This window comes from Podarcis erhardii (genome assembly GCF_964252035.2).
Source record: "Podarcis erhardii genome assembly, chromosome: 18".
Classification (NCBI taxonomy): Eukaryota; Metazoa; Chordata; class Lepidosauria; order Squamata; family Lacertidae; genus Podarcis; species Podarcis erhardii.
In genome coordinates, this window is record NC_138516.1 from 3,999,894 (window position 1) to 4,019,061 (window position 19,168).

Consider the following 19,168-nt stretch of genomic DNA (forward strand, 5'->3'; position numbering starts at 1 on the left):
ACGAACTTTTTATTGATAATAATCAGCTAAATAGTTTGAGGATCTATACAGCTTTGTAACACGCAGAAAACAGCATTCTCAGAGAAACCAAAGACTGGAACTGAGGGAAGTCGGGGGGTGGGGTGGGGGTGGGTGGGTTTTGTGTGGGAGGGGGGAGGCAGGAAAAATGGGGGGGGGGAACAAGGATGATAAGTTTTTGGACAATATGTCTTGTTATAATTTTGAATAAAAAAAAATTTAAAAGAAAGGAAAGGGCAAAATATCCACCGTACTAGGGAGCCTGGAGGAAAGTGGGGAGGGATAGGAATCACTCCCATTCTTTTAGAACATACCGTATTTTTTGCTCTATAAGACTCACTTTTTCCCTCCTAAAAAGTAAGGGGAAATGTGTGTGCGTCTTATGGAGCGAATGCAGGCTGCGCAGCTATCCCAGAAGCCAGAACACCAAGAGGGATTTCTGCTTTCACTGCGCAGCGATCCCTCTTGCTGTTCTGGCTTCTGAGATTTAGAATTTTTTTTTTCTTGTTTTCCTCCTCAAAAAACTAGGTGCGTCTTGTGGTCTGGTGCGTCTTATAGAGCGAAAAATACGGTAATAATGTTCAATGATAATGAAGATCTGAAAGAGGAGGAACTGGTTACTCAACCCCTCCCTCTTTTTTAAATGTTTTATTGGGTTTTAGAGACAGGGATCATAGGAATAATGAACGATACAAGTAAATAGACCAGGTCTTCTCATGGCATTTGCATATCATGAAAAGAGCACAATAAATTTGCAGAAGTATCTGTGACACATAGTGCATTAACGGTGGTCAGTGTATAGGTTCTTGGTTCGTGAATTGGTTTAAACCAAAATAGAAGGGAAACAGGATAGGAGCAGAATGAACAGATAACATTCGACAAAATTCCAATTGGGATCCCTTGTGGCTGAGCTTAGATTAAATATGAGTAATTGCCATTTTCCCTCTTAAAGTAAAGGTAAAGGGACCCCTGACCGTTAGGTCCAGTTACGGATGACTCTGGGGTTGCGGCGCTCATCTTGCTTTACTGCCCGAGGGAGCCGGCGTACAGCTCCTGGGTGATGTGGCCAGCATGACTAAGCCGCTTCTGGCGAACCAGAGCAGCGCATGGAAACGCCGTTTACCTTCCCACTGGAGCGGTACCTATTTATCTGCTTGCACTTTGACGTGCTTTCGAACTGCTAGGTTGGCAGGAGCAGGGACCGAGCAGCGGGAGCTCACCCCGTGGCTCTCATGTTACCAATAAAGCAATATAATGTGTATATTGGTGAATGGGGGGTGGCGCGTTAAAAGTGAAGATAGCAATTTATGTTTAATTTTAAATTTAGATTGACCAGACTGAGCCAAATGCAGAGGTGTGAGGGGGGCCGATGTTCATTTTCTGGAATACTGGCATATGTTATGCTAAACCACACAGGGGTAAAGCCATCTTTCTTAATCTGTTCACGTAGTTTATTTGTTAATCTTACCTCAACTCTTTTTTTTTACAGCAAGAATGGTGACAGCTAAATACTGGGGTCGGGCAGGTAGTTAAGTTCATGAGTCTAAAATTCATGAGTAAAGGTCAAGGGACCCCTGACCATTAGTCCAGTCGTGACCGACTCTGGGGTTGCGGTGCTCATCTCACTTTATTGGCCGAGAGAGCCGGCGTACAGCTTCCGGGTCATGTGGCCAGCAGGACTAAGCTGCTTCTGGCGAACCAGAGCAGCGAACAGAAACTCAGTTTACCTTCCCGCTAGAGCGGTACCTATTTATCTACTTGCACTTTGACGTGCTTTCGAACTGCTAGGTTGGCAGGAGCAGGGACTGAGCAACAGGAGCTCACCTCGTTGCGGGGGTTCGAACCACCAACCTTCTGATCGGCAAGTCCTAGGCTCTGTGGTTTAACCCACAGCGCCACCCACAGGGAGTTAAATTCATGAGTCTAAAATTCATAAGTACTGTTTGGTACTTATGAAAATTCATAAGTACTATTTTTTAATTTAATTTCTTGCAGCCCACATTTTCCTCCAAGGAGCTCAAGGCAGTGGGAATGCTCCTAACCACCCTCACTTAATCCCCACAACCACCCTGAGAGGTAGGCTAGGCTGCGAGGCAGTGACTGGCCACCCCACGAGTTTCATGGCCATGTGGGAATTTGAACCCGGGTCTCCCAGGCCCAAGTCCGACAAGCTAACCACTACATCACACAGGCTCTCAATTAATGAAAGAATAAAGCAAGATGGAAAAAGCCTTTTTTCCTGCTAGGCAGGTCTTTGCTTATTTGATTTTATCAACAGCTAGGAATCTGGTAGATCAGTCTCAACCACACAGAAAAATGGTTTGGTCTTTTGAAAGGCTAATTGGAGGTGGTTGGGCAAATTAAGAGAAAAAAACACAAAATGTGGATCGGATGAATAGCATCATTTGTTTTGATAATTGGCTGTAGAAAACAAACGAATGCCGCAAAGGAAGAAATACTGCGTATTACAGTAGACTGAATATTCTGCTAAATGGAAATTTCTCAATTCTACTTGTAGAATAACGTTGAGAGTTTTGAAGAATATGAATCCTGAAATCATGGGGTTGAAAAGGACCCCAAGGGTCATCCAGTCCAACCCGTTGCAACCCAGGAATCTCTACTAGATCATACATGAGAGACGGGGCCCCCAACCTCAGCTTAAAAACCTCCAAGGAAGGAGAGTACGCTATCTCTCATGGGAGCCCATTCCACTGTCAAACTACTGTTCATGCGGGAAGGGGGCAATTTAAGTTTATACACACAATTCAAAGCATTGCTGCTGACCTTGAAAGCCCTAAACGGCCTCGGTCCAGTATACCTGAAGGAGCATCTGCACCCCCATCATCGAGCCCAGACGCTGAGGTCCAGCGCTGAGGGCCTTCTGGCTGTTCCCTCCCTGCGAGAAGTCAAGTTACAGGGAATCTGGCAGAGGGCCTTCTCGGTGGTGGCACCCGCCCTATGGAACACTCTCCCACCAGACGTCAAAGAGAACAACAACTACCAGACTTTTAGAAGACATCTGAAGGCAGCCCTGTTTAGGGAAGCTTTTAATGTTTGATGCATTACTGTATTTTAATATTGTGTTTGAAGCCACCCAGAGTGGCTGGGGAAACCCAGCCAGATGGGCAGAGTATAAATTATAAATTATTATTATTATTATTATTATTATTATTATTATTATTATTACCCTGCTCAATATTATTTCTGCAATGCAGTTTGATATTGGGCGGCTGAGGCAGGGGAGAGAACACAGAAAGCCCCCTCTCTACTGAGTCTGACCACTGGCCAACAGAGTCCAGAGTTTCTGCTGACCGACCATCTCTCCCTTCAGGGTCCTTCCCAGTCTCTGCTACTTGAGCCTATTAACTGCAGATGGCAAAGTTTGAACTCAGGGCTTTCAGGTTCAACCCCTTCCAAGAGCCCCTTTAACCCCCTCCCCAACTCCATTAGAGAACTCGTATCTGATGCCCCCTCTGCCCCTCTCAAAGCCTGAACACAACCCAAAACCAAGTGTGTGTCCTCTGTCCCCCAGTCGTTCCTCGTTTCCCAGCTCCCTCTTATCCCTGTGTCAAATTGTTGACTGTATTCTCCTTGGGGGCAGAGGCCTGCCCTTTTTTTTTGCTGTCGCCGCTCTGCAAAAACGCCACATGCTTTATTAAAAAACGAACGGGAAGTAAACCGTCACACATCATACAATGCTGGCAAAAAGACACTAGGCTCATGCAAAATTCACAGGAAACCCGTGCACACTTAAGAACGGATGCATGGAGTACCCAAGGTGTGTTTTGGCCACATCTCAAGTTTTCCGAAATGCCCAGGGCTTTCATTCTTCATGCAGTAGCCTCTTGTTAGAGCTCTCGGGCGATTTGGGAGACATGCGGAAGCTGACCTGACATGGTTAGCAGCAACATCACGCACAGATGCAGCTCTGAACGCTTCGTTCATGCTTTCTCTACGCATGCGAGCGAAGGGATTGGGCAAAGGGGTACCAGCCGACTGAGCCCGGGAGCCCCAGCCCCGCTGACCACTGCCCAAAAGTTCTGCCCTGGCAGCAAGCTCTCCAGGTCAGCCAAGGAACAAGCAAGGAGGAGCAACTGACAGAGAGATGGGTGATGCAGAAATAGGCATGCAAACATGAGGGAGGGGACAAGCCGGGAAGTCAAAACAGGGAGCGGGCTTAAGCAACAGCTCTTCCACCTGGGAGGCAAGCTGAGGCTCCTGATGCAAACATGGCAAGGCATAGAGAATGCTGATATCTTGCTGGGCTCCTACTCCCATCATCCTCCACGTTGGTCCTGCTCGCTGGAAGATGATGGGCGTTGGAGTCCAGCCGTGTGTGGAAGGGCAAAGCTTTCCCTGCCTCTGCTAACCAGGCTGGAACCCTGGCCACGTGAGGGCTGTGAAGACCAGCCAGGAAGACGCGAGCGGAGCCCCCGTCATGCCAAGTGCCCGGCGGCGGGAAAACTAGCCCTGCTTACATTTCACGGTGATCTGTGCCACGGCTTCGATGACGCCCAGGCTAGACATGGCCACGCAGGTGTAGTTGGCCGAGTCCTTCACGTCGGTCAGTTCCAAGACGTTCCGCCCCACGGGCATGTCGTCCTCCGGCGTCAGGTCTTCCGCCCCCTGCATCCACTTGACGTAGGGCATGGGGGAGCCAACCGCCACGCAGGTGATGTTGACATTGCCTCCAGGCATAATCTCGTGGCTGGAGGGAGGGATTGAGAAGCGAGGGGCCACCCGACGCACTGCGGACAAAAGGCACAGAGGTAACAAAAACAAAAGCAAAATAAAAAAGGGGGGAAAAGAAAAAGGAGAGAGAGAGAGAGGGGAAAAAAGAAAAAGAAAAGAAAGATAAGGGGGAAAGAAGAGCAGAAGAGATTTTAAATACAGATGGGGCTTCAGCTGTTATCATTTTGTTGTCGTTCCTTCATTTAAAGGGGGGAGGGGGACAAAAAAAAGAAGCTGAAATTAAAAATCATCAGAATACCGAGAAATGATAATCAATCAATAAAGGAAAAAACCAAACGAACAGAACTTCGAAAATAATTTTACTTTCACAAACGATATGTAGAATATAGACATAAAAGCGGTATCTCATAGCAACAGGAGTCCATTGATCGATTTTAAGACCCATCACAGCACAAATAAATACACAAAAATTTATTAGCAATTTCTCATCTTTAAGAGAGCAAAAGAAGTTGGGCGTGGCACTTCCGGACAGTGGGGCCCCCTCCCTGTGTACGTTGGGGTGGGCTATCCTTCTACTCCCCTTCCCCAACATTTTCGGCAAAGCCCCTTTTTGGCGGAGGCGAAGGGAATGGGACCTTCCCTCAAATCAGGTTTTCAAAGCAGACCCTCGCAAAGCTTAATTGGCCCCCTCCAGAGACCAACACCCCTTGAAACAAAACAGTGGGCGGGGGAAGCAAGACTGGAAAAAGAGAGAGGGGGGGAAGGGGCAATGCAAATTTTCAAGTGAGAAGGTCACACGTGTCGAGACTGGTGCATCTTTCGCACACAGAACCAAGCACGGCCACAACAATCTTGAGAGGGTAGCCTGAGAATCCACGTTGACTTTCCAAAAGGGAAGGAAGACCCACCTACCCATTAGGATAGGGGTTGCAGAAAGTGCTGTTTTTCTAGGGGGAAAAGTACTCACCACGAAGGCCTCCCTCGTTCTCTTACAATGGCGCCCACCTGAGAGGTGCCATAACTGAGCTTTGGTGGAAAGAAGAAGCAGCCCTGTTTGCGGAGCCTGTGACCCTCCAGATGCCGCTGGAGTAAAACTCCCACCGTCCCCTGATGAGAAATGGACTTCAACAACATCTCTGGTGTGGGGGCACAGCTCACCCCTCCCTGAGCTAAGAAGAAGCATTCTCTCCTAAATGAGGCATTCTTCCCTCTCTGGTTTGCAGCAGGGAATACTGCTTCTCAGGTCAGGAATTAGGAACCTGCGGCCTTTAAGATATTGCGGGACTACAATGCCCATCATCCACAGCCAGGCATGTCCAAAGTCCATTTCATGGGCCTAATCCTGCCCGCTGGTCGGTTTAATCCGGCCTCTGTGGCAGTTAATTTCCTAGGGTAAAAAACCTCAACAACTTTAACCCTAAAAAAACAACTCAGCAACTGCAATCCTAAAAAAGGTCAACAACATCTGGTGCAGATGTGGGCTACAATGAACATCTGCATGGGCTCAAAGCTCTGGTTTGAAATGGGCACAGCTCCTAAGGGAGACTGGAGGGACAGATCAGTTCTCACCGCAGCCCCGCAAAACTCAAGGCAGGTAAAAATGGGTGGGATTGGGAGCTGGGTGGGAGGGAAAGGGGGCTTGTTCCCTGGAGGTGGCCAAAATCTAGCCTGCAAACCAGAAGTGGGGAGTTCACAAGGGTGTCCTCTCTGGGTGGTGGTGGTGAGGGGTCCCCCCCCTTTCCTGTCCTTACCCCACTCCCACCCCCCACCTCCACGAAGCGACCCAGAGGTGTGCACGGCGAGAGGGAACGTGGCGGCGAGGCGAGAGCCAGCGAGAGGGAAAAGATGAGAAACTCTAATGAAATTTTTTGTGGTTTTCGGGCAGTGAAACCCTAAGGAAGCCTCTTTGAAAGATCTGACATGATTCCATCAATAGATGCAGCTCTCAGAATCACAAACATCATGCAAAAGAGAAGAATGGAGAGAAGAGAACGAGAGAGGAGGAGGAGGAGAAAGAGAGAGAGAGAGAGAGAGAGAGACAGGGAGGAGGAGGAGGAGGAGGAGGAGGAGGAGGAGGAGATGGAGAGCATTGGAATTGGTTTGTGGGCCACTGCAAATGCCCACATGGGGAAGGAAAATAGAAAAAGAGACCAGGAGAGAGAGAGAGAGAGAGAGAGAGAGAGAGAGAGAGAAAGACAGAGAGAAGGGTTAAGGGTCGGGGGGGAAAACCCACTTTTAAAAAATGCTGCATACTCATTTTCTTTATTTTTTCTTGCCGATGTGAACCAATGCGCAGTAGGTTTTAACATTGGCACATCGCAGCCCTGGCATAATAATAATAATAATAATAATAAAACAATTGATAATAATCATAAGAGGAAGGAAAAACAAGTCCATGGAAACGGGCAACTTCGAGAACGGAAACAAACAAACGAAAGGATGGATGGATGCCCAGTGGACTTCCTTTGTGGAAGGATGAAGCTTTCCAGACCTTTAAATGGGGGAGGGGGGGCAAAAAGGGCAAGGAGAGGGTGCTTTTTCCAGGGTGGGGTGGGAGCAGGCAGGGGCGGGGCCATATTTTATTTTATTTTATTTTTAAAATTTTGTAGGAATTCTGAAAATCTCCTGTTCTCCCAATGGCCCCAGAAGTGGGTGGGGGCAGTGATCTAAAGGCTGTGGAACTGGTTTCTGGGTGGGGGCCCTGCAATGTCCAGGGCCCTACTGCAAGAGAAACACCCCCCCCATCCCGATTTAGCAAGCCTGTCTTACAATTTCATGAAGATTTCAAAGTAATCCCTCCTGCAACCTCACTGGGTTGTATTCAGCCTTAAGCTCCACTCCATAGCTGTCAACTGTCCCTTATTTGGCGGGAAAGTCCCTTATCCCAGTTCTGTGTCCCGCTGCTGTCCCTTATTGATGATGTCCCTTAAATTTCCCGGGTTTCAGAGGAAGCAGCTCCTCTCCCTCCCTCCCTCCCTCCCTGCCGACCAGGGAGGAAGGAGGCTCCAACTGTGTTGCTTGGCTGCGTTGCTCACCCAATAAGGAGTCTAAGAACGACTGGGGGGTGGAGCTTGCATGCCTTGTGCCCATCAAATCGGCCGCGTTGCCTGGGGACTCGCCTTTGCTCAGCGCTTCCCAGCGGAGAGGTGACGGTGGTTTCCCTTGCTGCATCCCCTTTGCCGGGTTGCTGCGCTGTGGGAACCACCGCTGGAGGCTTCGTTTGGCTGCTGGCTGGGCTTTCTGCCTTTGGCTCGGAGGGGCTCAGAAGTTGAACATACCTGTGCTGGGAAAATCCCTTATTTTGGCTGCTGGTCCCTTAATTTTGAGGCTGCTGGTCCCTTATTTTCAAATCTGTAAGTTGACAGCTATGCTCCACTCATTACAGTGGGCTTGTTACAAGGCAGCTTCCTATATTCCTATTTAAATCGTCCCCTTTTTACTCTGAACCATGCAGAGACTTATCTGTTCAGGGGAAGGAACGCTCTACCTCAACTGGAGAGCATCTTGGGACCGGATTCAATTCCTGGCATCTCCACATAGGACTGGAAACGCCCCTTCTCTGAAACACTGCAAGGCTCTTTCAGCCAGTGGGGACCATACTGAATTAAATGGCCCAAGGTTCTGCCTATCATCTAAATGCTTCTGCACACTGCTGCCTCCCAACACAATCTTAACTAGGGATGGCAATCTGCGACCTTCTAAACACCGCTGGACTACAATTCCCATCATCCCTGAGTCCGTTGGCTGGGGCCGATTGAGAGTCGTAGTCCAACAACGCTTTGGAGAGACACAGATTCACCACGAGAGATGGAAATATGAGTGTGAGGGAATCTCAGCCTCTTCCCCCCAAAAATATTCCCTTTGAGACTAAATATTGCCTTCTCTGCTTGGGATACTGTCCAAATTCAGCCAAAAGTGGCAGTTAAGAGAAATAACAGGTATTTTTTAATGGAGCCCATTTTTTAAATCAAAATGGAGAGGCGGACTTTGGAAAACGAAGGGAAGAGGGGTGGCGAGAGAGGGAACCGGCTGAAGGAATGCAGGCGGGAAAAGTGGCAGGAGGAATGAGCTTTTTAAAAAAATTCTGCGGGGTTGGGAACCCAGTTTTTTGGGAAGGGATGGGAGTAACAAGGGAAGGAGCAAGGGGAAGAAAACTTGGGAGGTATTCAACTGAACGGAGCAGATCTGGTCAGCAAACGGCGTTCAGGTGGAAAACAAATGGCAGGAATGAACGCAAAAACACACACACCTAAATAATAATGGGAAACAGAACAGGAGAACTGAAGGGAGACTTGCACTTGCGAGGGGAAGGGTGGGGTGGGGGGAAAACAGGGAAAGGAAAGAAAGGGAAGAAGGAAGAAAGGAAGGAAAGAACAAACCAGAATTAAGTAAAACCCATAAACCATAGTTCAAAAGAAAGACCAGTGCTGTGAATCGAAGTCTGAAGGGAACCCCAATTGTTGTTCTCAAGTTAGCCAGGAGGATAAAGGGAGCGTTCCAGCACTCTCCTTGAAAAGTGGCCAGGAAGTGAGGAAGGAAATGTTCCCATGGGGGGGGGGAGAGAAAACAGGCCCCCATTCACATTTAGTGTGAAGCAATTCACGATACCCCCCCCCCTCCTGATGATCATATGGTTGACTGGGAGGAAAGGGGAGCATATTTATGCAAAAGCTGGGGAGAGGAAGGTGGAAGAGAACATTTGGAGTGAAGGTGTCATAAAAAGAACTACAAAACAGAAAATATGGGTTCAACACCATCTCAGCTCCCTGACATGAGGTGGAGAGGCTACAGAAGTCATGGAAGGCTTCCAGGTTAAGGACATCTTGAGAGTGCCCAAAGGTGGTTTATTTCCCCACTGTTAAACTACTCTGGACGGTTAGGCTCTGTGGTTTAAACCAACCATGGTTTACTGTTAACATTTGAAAACAGCAAACGGTGGTTAGTTTAAACTGTAGCCCGTGACCCTGGAAAGTTTAACTAACCAGTTTCCAGTTCGGAGGTAAAGATTAACAATGACTGGTCAAGAACAGGAAGCAGGTGGTTTTGGTCTTTTCCTTGGAGTTGCAGACCTCCAACCCATCGCCTGGGTCTGCGTTCCTGTGCAACTCACATGATTCATGCGAGATCGTGGGCCCGAAAGACACAATTTTGGGGGGCTGTGCTCTCACAGCACCCCAAAACATGTGTTTTTGGGTAAAAGGTGTTTTTTTAAGTGGCTCAGTCGGTTGGACTCTACAATTCCATGGTTCTATGGGGTATTTTTTAACTGATAGTTTTACTGATTGATTCTTTCTGTAAACTGCTTAGACGTTTCTTTTCTTTTCTTCTAAATCAAGAGGTGTGTAAGTTTTATGAAATAGGATCCGAATCCAAAGTTTCATCTTGGCTTCTCAGAGTAGAGTTTACGCTAGCCAGTTTGGACAAAACGGCAGCTGAGCTTACTTCAAAACGGGCATGAATACATTCACACCATTTAAAGCATTATCGATAGAACCTGAAGCAACCATGGCTGCCCCCCAAGGAATCCTGGGATATGTAGTTTCTTAAGGAGGCTGAGAGTTGGTTAGGAGGCCCCAATCCAATTCATCTCCAGGAGCTGTTTAACAGTCAATATCTTTTCACAGGGGATTGGAGCTCCATGGGAAGGAAGAATGGGGAGAGGGGTTCCTCCTAACAAGTCTCAGCACGTCTTAAGAAATGATAGCCCCCACCACTTTTGTGAGAGAAGCCACGGCTCTTTGAAGAAGCATCATAACCCTTTAAATCAGCCTTTCTCAACCTGTGGGTCTCCAGATGTTGTTGGACTACAACTCCCATCACCCCTAGCTAGCAAGGCCAGAGCTCAGGGACGATGGGAGTTGTAGTCCAACAACATCTGGGGACCCACAGGTTGAGAACCGCTGCTGTAAATCATGGGTAGGCAAACTAAGGCCCAGGGGCCAGATCCGGCCCAATCGCCTGCCAAATCCGACCCGCGGACGGTCTGGGAATCGGCGTGTTTTTACACGAGTAGAATGTGTCCTTTTATTTAAAATGCATCTCTGGGTTATTTGTGGAGCATAGGAATTCGTTCATTATTTTTTTCCCCAAATATAGTCCGGCCCCCCACAAAGTCTGAGGGACCGGCCCCCTGCTTAAAAAGCCTGCTGACCCCTGCGTTTAAATGGATGCTGCTAAGGTGGCCCAAGTCTTGTTCATGCAGCACCAAACTACAGTTTAGCGTGCAGGCAGTGCCAAGTGCCACGTTACGCTAGACTGGAACCGGAAAAGAGAAGAGCTCTTGCAACTTGTAATTTTATCTCTACAGCTTTTCTTTTATGGGAGGGGAGAGGTACAGCTCACTGACAGAGAACACACTATGTGTGCAAAAAGTCCTGGGTTGTTTTTTTTTTGGGGGGGGGGGAGGTAAAGGTTGAGAGGACCTTCTCTTGGCCTGAGACTCTGGAGAGACAGTTTCCAGTTCAGCTTCTAAAACCCCCTGTGCTGTCCTTACTTATTTGACCTGTATGAGAACCAAAAGGATCCATGAGGGGATGAAGGGAGAAAGCGGGGTGGGTGGGTGTGCAAGCTTTATTTTTTGTTTTTTACAGACCTGCTTGTAGAGGAACGGAGAGTCCAGCTTTGTGGGGCAATGGCGACCCCCGTAAGCCTGCCCTGAGACCGAACTCCCATGCTGGAAGGAAAATTCTGAGGAAGGTTCTGATTCCATTGTCTCCCTGCTGGTTTTTTGCTTTATGATCATCATTTATCCAACCCCCCTCCCGTGCCCAGCCCTCACCCCCCCCCCGACCCGGATCCACCCAGATTTTACCATGGAAGAGGAACAATTTGCATGGGATTGTAAAGGGTTGGGAACGTGGAGAAGAGGGTGGGGTAGCCTTTTGGGTGAGTTCTCGTCGCTTCAAACCCCGATTCACGTAGAAAATCAAGTCAAAATTAAGACAGGAAGGGAAAGGTAGGTAGCTAGGTAGGTGGGAGGGAAGGTCATGGGTCGGGGTCGGGGGGAGAGGAGGAAAACGAAATCCATGTGAAATTAAAACGTGGTAAAATAGAAGTCAACTGCAATTGTAATGACATAAGGAACGGGCAGGAAATAATTGTGCTTTGTTTTGCGTTTAATAAAATTTAAAATAAAAAAAAAGTACTAAAATAACCACACAACGGAAAAACCAAAAGAACACCAAATCAAAACTGAAGGGTGATTGGTTGAGAAAGCACCAAAGGAAACCGAAATGGTCTTAAACATTTTGACACCCAGCAAGCCCATAGCTCCGAATGAGGTGAGAAGGCGGACATTATTAGCATTTTGGGCGAGACAGAGGAGTCCGTTCTGTCTTACTCCAAAATGAGGAGGGGGGGAGGAAAGGGGGGGGCAAAATAATGTGCAGCCTTGATATACATATTTGTAGTGAATATTAGATTACACCTGTCCGGTCCCTTCTCAAGCAGGTTATTTGTGAGTGCCTCTCTAGTCCTTCTTCCTTTCGTCTCCCCCTAGATGCAAATTTCGGCTATGTTGCCTGTCATAAGCGGGATATGAGTGGAATTATTTACCCCTTAGCCCCCAAAATGATGGGTTTCTTTCCTTCCCCCTTAAACAATTTAGCGTGTTGGCTATCCAAATACAGCAACTCACGGGAATTGTTCTAAACACCCACCCCAATTTGGTTGTTCAGCTGGTTTCCTTTTTAGTGAATTGGTTGGTTCATTTTGCACGACGGGCAAATGGGATCATTCGGAAGTCAAATTGGATCCCGACCGGATGCTCCGACCGACACCCCCCAACCTCTCATATTAAGGGTGGCATTTGTTTAAAATGGTTGTTGTTGTTTTGTTTTGTCTGCAGTGTGTGTGACAAGGTGTAATCTAAATTCCCCACCCACCCCCCTAAAAACAAAGAGAACAGCAATGCAAAAGGGATAATAAGACAAAGCAGGCAGAGGATTTCGAAATCACAAATAGCACAGTGTTCCTGCAGCAAGTAATTTGGTCTTAAGGCATTTACTCCCCTGAAACTCTTGAGAAATCCTTCTGCAGAAACAGAGTGTTAATTTAACTGATTCTCGTTAAAGTTTTGTTCAGCATCTTTTCGGCTCAGATCATACAGATTTTAAAAGTAGCAGGCTTTCCAAAAATAGCAGGAGGCAGTCCACTTACCCCGTGACCAATTCTCTTTCTTTCTTTCATTCTCTCTCTCTTTCTCTCTCTCTCAATGCAAATGTGGAGATGACTGAATTTTAATAAATAATACCGCAAGAGACAGATCTCTCACCCTGAGTTCCAGAGATCAGGGTAGAAAGCTGGAGGGATGGCTTGCACCCAACTAAACCCTACTCAAGAGTAGACCTACTACAGTTAATGGTTAGCTGTGTCCTTTAATTTCAGCAGCTTTGCTCTGAGTAGGACTGACACTGAAGACAACCCATAACCGGCAAAGTTTTCCCTTACTTTCTGTATTCTAGATACCTCCCTGGTGTCCCTTGTTTGCAGGTGAGGTGGGAGTGGGGAATTCCTCAGTGGGGGGGGGGGGTTGTGTGTGTGTGTGTGTTTAAAGAGATGCACCCTGCAAAAAAACCCCAACCTAACACTCCCTTAAAAAAAAAGAGTAAAGGACCCCTGACAGTTAAGTCCAGTCGTGGCCGACTCTGGGGTTGCGGCACTCATCTCGCTTTACTGGCCGAGGGAGCCGGAGTTTGTCCGCAGTTTTTCCGGGTCATGTGGCCAGCATGACTAAGTCGCTTCTGGCGAAACCAGAGCAGCGCACGGAAACACCGTTTACCTTCCCACTGCAGTGGTACCTATTTATCTACTTGCACTTTGACGAGCTTTCAAACTGCTAGGTTGGCAGGAGCAGGGACTGAGCAACGGGAGCTCATCCTGTTGTAGGGATTTGAACCGCCAACCTTCTGATTGGCAAGCCCAAGAGGCTCAGTGGTTTAGACCACAACGCCACCTGTGTCCCTCCAACCCTCCCTACACCAAAGCAATAATACTGAGAACTCGGGCAGGGGGGAGAGCAAAAGGTGTCATGCCAAAAGAGTAAATAAAGTCTAGGCACTAAATCTGAAACACAGGTATGGGGGGGGGGGAATCCAATAACTTTACAAAGAGGAAGCCTATGGACGGGAGAATTGCAGTAATAACCAAGCAACCTCTTAATGTAGCTTCGCAACACTGAATGCTAATGTCACATCAATGTGTTCTGAAATGTCCACAGCAGTGAAATACTGAGATATGGTCACCCCCAAAGCCTTCGTATCCTGAAGACGGTTTGGTTATTACTGCAAGAGCCCTAAGAAGATCACAGCTGGATCAGGGCCCGAATAGTCCAGCATCTCAGTCTCACAGCTGCCACCCAGACATTCTACTCCAGGCATAGGCAAACTCGGACCTCCAGATGTTTTGGGACTACAACTCCCATCATCCCAAGCTAACGGGACCAGTGGTCAGGGATGATGGGAATTGTAGTCCCAAAACATCTGGAGGGTCGAGTTGGTTCTACTCACTGTAGGCCATGGACTTGATTTTTGTAAAGTTTTTGCTTGATTTTTCATAGGCATGTTACAGAACATGCGTGTTATTTTTTTTCGTAACGGGCCTGGCTGGTTTATACCCCACCGGAATTGAAGATGCCCAAGGTTTTCAAGTACACCTGTCCTCCTACAATGGACAGGTTATCCTTGAATGGTCCTTCCTCCACAGGTGTTTTTCAAAACTTTCTACCCTCAAGCGGCCTCCCCAATGATGTTATATGAAGATGTTTGACTCTCCCCTGAAGGACCAGGGCAAGTTAATGAATGGTATCTTTGAAGACGAGCTTAAAAACTGGGGACCTCTGATAACTCTTTGAGGACTTTTTTGTGGGGAAGACTAACCCCCCCCCCAAACAAACCACACTACTCTGTGGGAAGAAATCCCAGTGGAGGAATCCATAGGGCAGAGAAGTTCTCAGACTGCAAAATTCATGTTCCTGCTTTTTATTATTTTTTAGGAGTGGGAGATGTTGACATTCCAACAAAATCATCTTCATGCAGGTTTGGCCTTCTCAAATTTCTGCCCTCACTTGGTCAGTACTGTAGCCTTAACCCCTTACTCTAGCACAAGGTATAAGTCAGCCCCTCGTCTCAAGATAGTTTACACTGCAGGCTCCATCCACCTGTTGGATTCGGAACAAGTCAGCTGTGCTTAAGTTCCCACCGAAATAAGTGGGGGCTTAAATGTCAAGGGTTTCATCCAACTAAGTCCTACTCAGAGTAGACTCATTGGAGTTAGTTGTCCTACGTTACTTAGGTCGTTAATTAGCCGGGGTCTGCTCCAGGCAGGACCAAACCCAAGCCAAGACTACTCTTGCCCCATAGCTTTTGACAAGACCCAATTTCAACTAAGCCTGGGATCTGGCCCTATATATTTCATTTATTTTCCACATTTCTAGAACGTTTGCAGAAGACTCTAACTCCAGGGGGTTATTGCTGCCTCGAATCCCTACGGCAGCCGTCGCCAGACTGGTGCCCTATAGAGATTTTGGACCACAACTGAGGCTTGCGACCTGCCTGAAATGTAGCTCACATTGCCTTGCAAGCGCACTTCACCCATCACCCTGTCCTCTATCTGCGGTAATCATTTGCAAAACCTAGTCAAGAGGACACTGAGTGAAGCCTTGCTAATTAATCTCCGGAGGAAAGGGCAAGTGGGGTCAAGGTTGCCTTGGTGCAAGGAAGAAACCTCTATTGTTTCATGAGAACATTGGATGAGCTGCGCTGGTCCAGATCAAATATCTATCTAGGGACTCTTCTGGGAAGATTCTGGATACCCAGAAACTGGTGTTCAGAGACATACTCTGGATCCTCTGCTTTTGGGCGTTCTGGGGTGAGGCACACGCCCCCCCGAACCCCAGAAGCGAGGGGAGCATCTGTGAAAGGATGAAGTGTGTGCATGTAAAAGCGCCAGGACCCAGGCGTTCTTGAGCATAGAAATACCAGCATCTTTAGAGAAAGACAGACAGAGAGAGAAAGAGAGAGAGAGAAAGAATGAAAGAGAGAGGAAGAGAAAGAGAAAGTAGAAGAGAGAGGAAATAATAATGAGACAGATAACTGTCAAAGCTGCACCGGATTTCTCAATAAATAAATACACAAACAGATCGACCACACAGCTTTAATACCTGTACATTAGGAACTTGCCCACTGGATTTTATAAGGCTGTCATCTTTGTCATAATTAAGGAAATAGGAGTATATAGAAGAGGGGTGGGGGTTTTGGGGGTGGGTGGGGGGAGATTTGGGAATGCCGGAATACGTATATGTGTGTGTGTGTGTGTCTGTCAGTCAGTCAGAGAGAGAGCCATTTATAAGCAGCAGCAGCACCCTTCAAAAGTTTGCAATGGGGAGTCTTATCAAACTGATCCTGTCTGAAGTGTGTATGGGGTGGTGCATTTAATTAATTAATTAATTAATTAATTAAATTAATTAATTACATTTGTATACTGCCCTATACCTGCATGTCTCAGGGTGGTTCACAAGATAAAATCACAATATAAAAAAGATGTAAAGGTAAAGGGACCCCTAACCGTTAGGTCCAGTCGCGGACGACTCTGGGGTTGCGGCGCTCATCTCACTTTACTGGCCGAGGGAGCCGGTGTACAGCTTCCAGGTCATGTGCCCAGCAGGACTAAGCCGCTTCTGGCGAACCAGAGCAGCGCACGGAAACGCCGTTTACCTTCCCGTACCTATTTATCTACTTGCACTTTGATGTGCTTTCGAACTGCTAGGTTGGCAGGAGCAGGGACCAAGCAACGGGAGCTCACCCCATTGTGGGGATTCGAACCGCTGACCTTCTGATCGGCAAGTCCTAGGCTCAGTGGTTTAGACCACAATGCCACCCGCCCCCCCCAAAGACATACTACATAATAACGCTAACCCTAACCCTAACGAAAAAACAAACAAGAAAAACCCAGTAACAACCTCCCAACACATTTTAAAAGGGCATTGAATGTCAGTCAACCAAAGGCCCGGTTGAAGAGGAATATTTTCGCCCGTAGCTCAAAGGTGTCTAATGAAGGCGCCAGGCAAACTTTCCTGGGGAGAACATTCCACAGACGGGGAGCCACTGAAGAGGAGGCCCCGTTCTTCTGTTGCCACCTTCCGGACCTCTTGTGGAGGAGGCCCATGAAGAAGGGCCTCAGAAGATGATCTCAGGGTCCGGGTCGGTTCATATTGAAAGAGGCGGTCCTTGAAGTGTTGTGGTCCTGAGCCGTTTAAGGCTTTATAGGTCAATACCAGCACTTTGGATTGGGCCCAGAAACTAACGGTTGCCAGTGCATTCAGACCAGGATCAGTGTAATATGCTCAAACCATCTTGCTCCGGTGAGCAACTGGACCACTGAATTCTGCACTAGCTGACGTTTCTGAACCATCTTCAGAGGCAGCCCTACATATAACGTATAATCTAATACCCTACGATGATTCCATCCCGCAAATACAAAGGATTTCAAAGTTTAGCTTTAAAAATATCCAAAATGCAGATGGTTTCCAGGGGTATTCATGTGGCACTCATCTCAGTCACATAAGAAAGTCCATCAGGGTGGATTACTCTCTGGAACTCTCTGCTACTTGATATTACACAAAGGCCTTCGTGCTTCTTCTTTCTTGGTGCCTGTTGAAAACTTTGCTCAGGCACGCCTACCGAGACATGTAATTTGAATGTCGCTTATAAATTGGTTTACTCTAAGCAGGATTTTGTCTCCATCTGCACTGTATATTTTAAATTGTAAGGAGACCCCCCTATTCTTGACTGATTGCTAAACCGCTCTGGGAACTATAGTGCTCTGAGGGGTGCTCTCCAAACAACGCTCAGCACCCTCAACAAACTGCACTTCCCAGATTTCTGGTTCTCACCCAGGGAGGCAAAGTTAATTTTGTCAAATAAGTAATCTGTTTCACCGTTGATCTTAATCCCTTTGGAATCTTTCGACAGTTTCCACACATCCTTTAAACATTTATTGTAAACCGCTTAGGGGTTTTTGCTGCAACCGAGTGGCATATAAATTCTAAATGCAGTGGTGCCCCGCAAGACGAACGCCTCGCAAGACGGAAAACCCGCTAGACGAAAGGGTTTTCCGTTTTGGAGGCGCTTCGCAAAACGAATTTCCCTATGGGCTTCCTTCGCAAGACGAAAGCCCATAGGGAAATCTCTGGGACAGCGGGGAAGCGCAGCGCATCTTCCCCACTGTCCTCGGACCTCCTCCGAAGGCTGGCGGTGGGGCGGAGAGACCTGCTCCGGCCGCAAGCCTTAGGATGGCTGCTCCGAAGGCTGGCGGTGGGGCGGAGAGCCCTCCTCTCGCTGCCAGCCTTCGGATGGCTGTCCTGAAGACTTGCGGTGGGAGGAGGGATTTCCTTCCCACCGCCAACTTTCAGAATGCTGTTCTGAATGTTGGCGTGGGGAGGAAAAACCCTCCTCCCGCCGCAAGCCCCGGGAACAGAGGAGAAGCGCTGCGCGCCTTCCCCTCTGTTCCCGTACCTGTCCTGAAGGCTTGCGGTGGGGAGAAAAGCCCTTCTCCGCACCGCCAGCCTGGCAAGCGGTCTCCATAGGAACGCATTAATTGATTTCCAATGCATTCCTATGGGAAACCGTGCTTCGCAAGACGAAAAACTCGCAAGAAGAAAAAACTTGCGGAACGAATTAATTTCGTCTTGCGAGGCACCACTGTAAGAAAAAGAGCCCAGGGTGGCAGGTAACCCAGCCCTGAACTAAAAATGGCATGAGAGTGGTCCTTATTAGATGCCGCCTGCCTCAGCCAACATGGCCAACCGTCAGGGATGATGGGCATTGTAGTCCAACAATATTTTGCAGGGCCACTCAGCCTCTCCATCCCTGGTGCAAAGTCTCAGAAGGCTGTAAGTCTCAACGGGTGTGATTTTGTTCCGTGTGGAAGCCCAGGCACTTTGTGGGGGATCTTGAGAATAACCAGCGGTTTAGGTGAAGCTTTAAAAAAGAATTCTTTAATCCTCCTGCTGCGATGTGCTTTCAAACAGGGCGCTGAAAGAGACGTTTATCAGCTTATTTTAAACGTTCGCAACCTTTGCAGACAGAGTCATCATTAGATGACACAGGTAGGGGGGCAGCTATGGTCTGTTGGCGTAACAGAATTGGAAGCCCAACCCTCTGCAATGCAGTCTTGACCATGGGTAGGCAAACTAAGACCCAGGGGCCGGATCCGGCCCAATTGCCTTCTAAATCCAGCCAGCGGACGGTCCGGGAATCAGTGTTTTTTTACATGAGAAGAATGTGTCCTTTTATTTAAAATGCACCTCTGGGTTATTAGTGGGGCCTGCCTGGTGTTTTTACATGAGGAGAATGTGTGCTTTTATTTAAAACGCACCTCTGGGTTATTGGTGGGGCACAGGGATTCATTCATTATTATTTTTTCCAAAATACAGTCTGGCCCCCCACAAGGTCTGAGGGAC

The 19,168-nt window shown here is 47.8% G+C and overlaps 1 protein-coding gene and 1 long non-coding RNA gene across 14 annotated transcripts in view; one reads left to right on the forward strand and one right to left on the reverse strand.

The window, feature by feature from the left end:
- The window catches only part of PTPRS (protein tyrosine phosphatase receptor type S), a 309,039-nt gene that overhangs the window by 97,570 nt on the left and 192,301 nt on the right, over positions 1-19,168 (reverse strand). For all 13 annotated transcript variants that reach the window (XM_081845987.1, XM_081845982.1, XM_081845991.1 and 10 more), the window contains exon 7: positions 4,497-4,766. In XM_081845987.1, the coding sequence (XP_081702113.1) occupies positions 4,497-4,766 (270 nt within the window). The remainder of the gene's footprint in view (positions 1-4,496; positions 4,767-19,168) is intronic.
- On the forward strand, positions 9,663-14,584 carry LOC309333111. The gene is made up of 2 exons (XR_014152391.1): positions 9,663-13,896; positions 14,008-14,584. It is a non-coding gene; the product is annotated as an uncharacterized lncRNA (long non-coding RNA).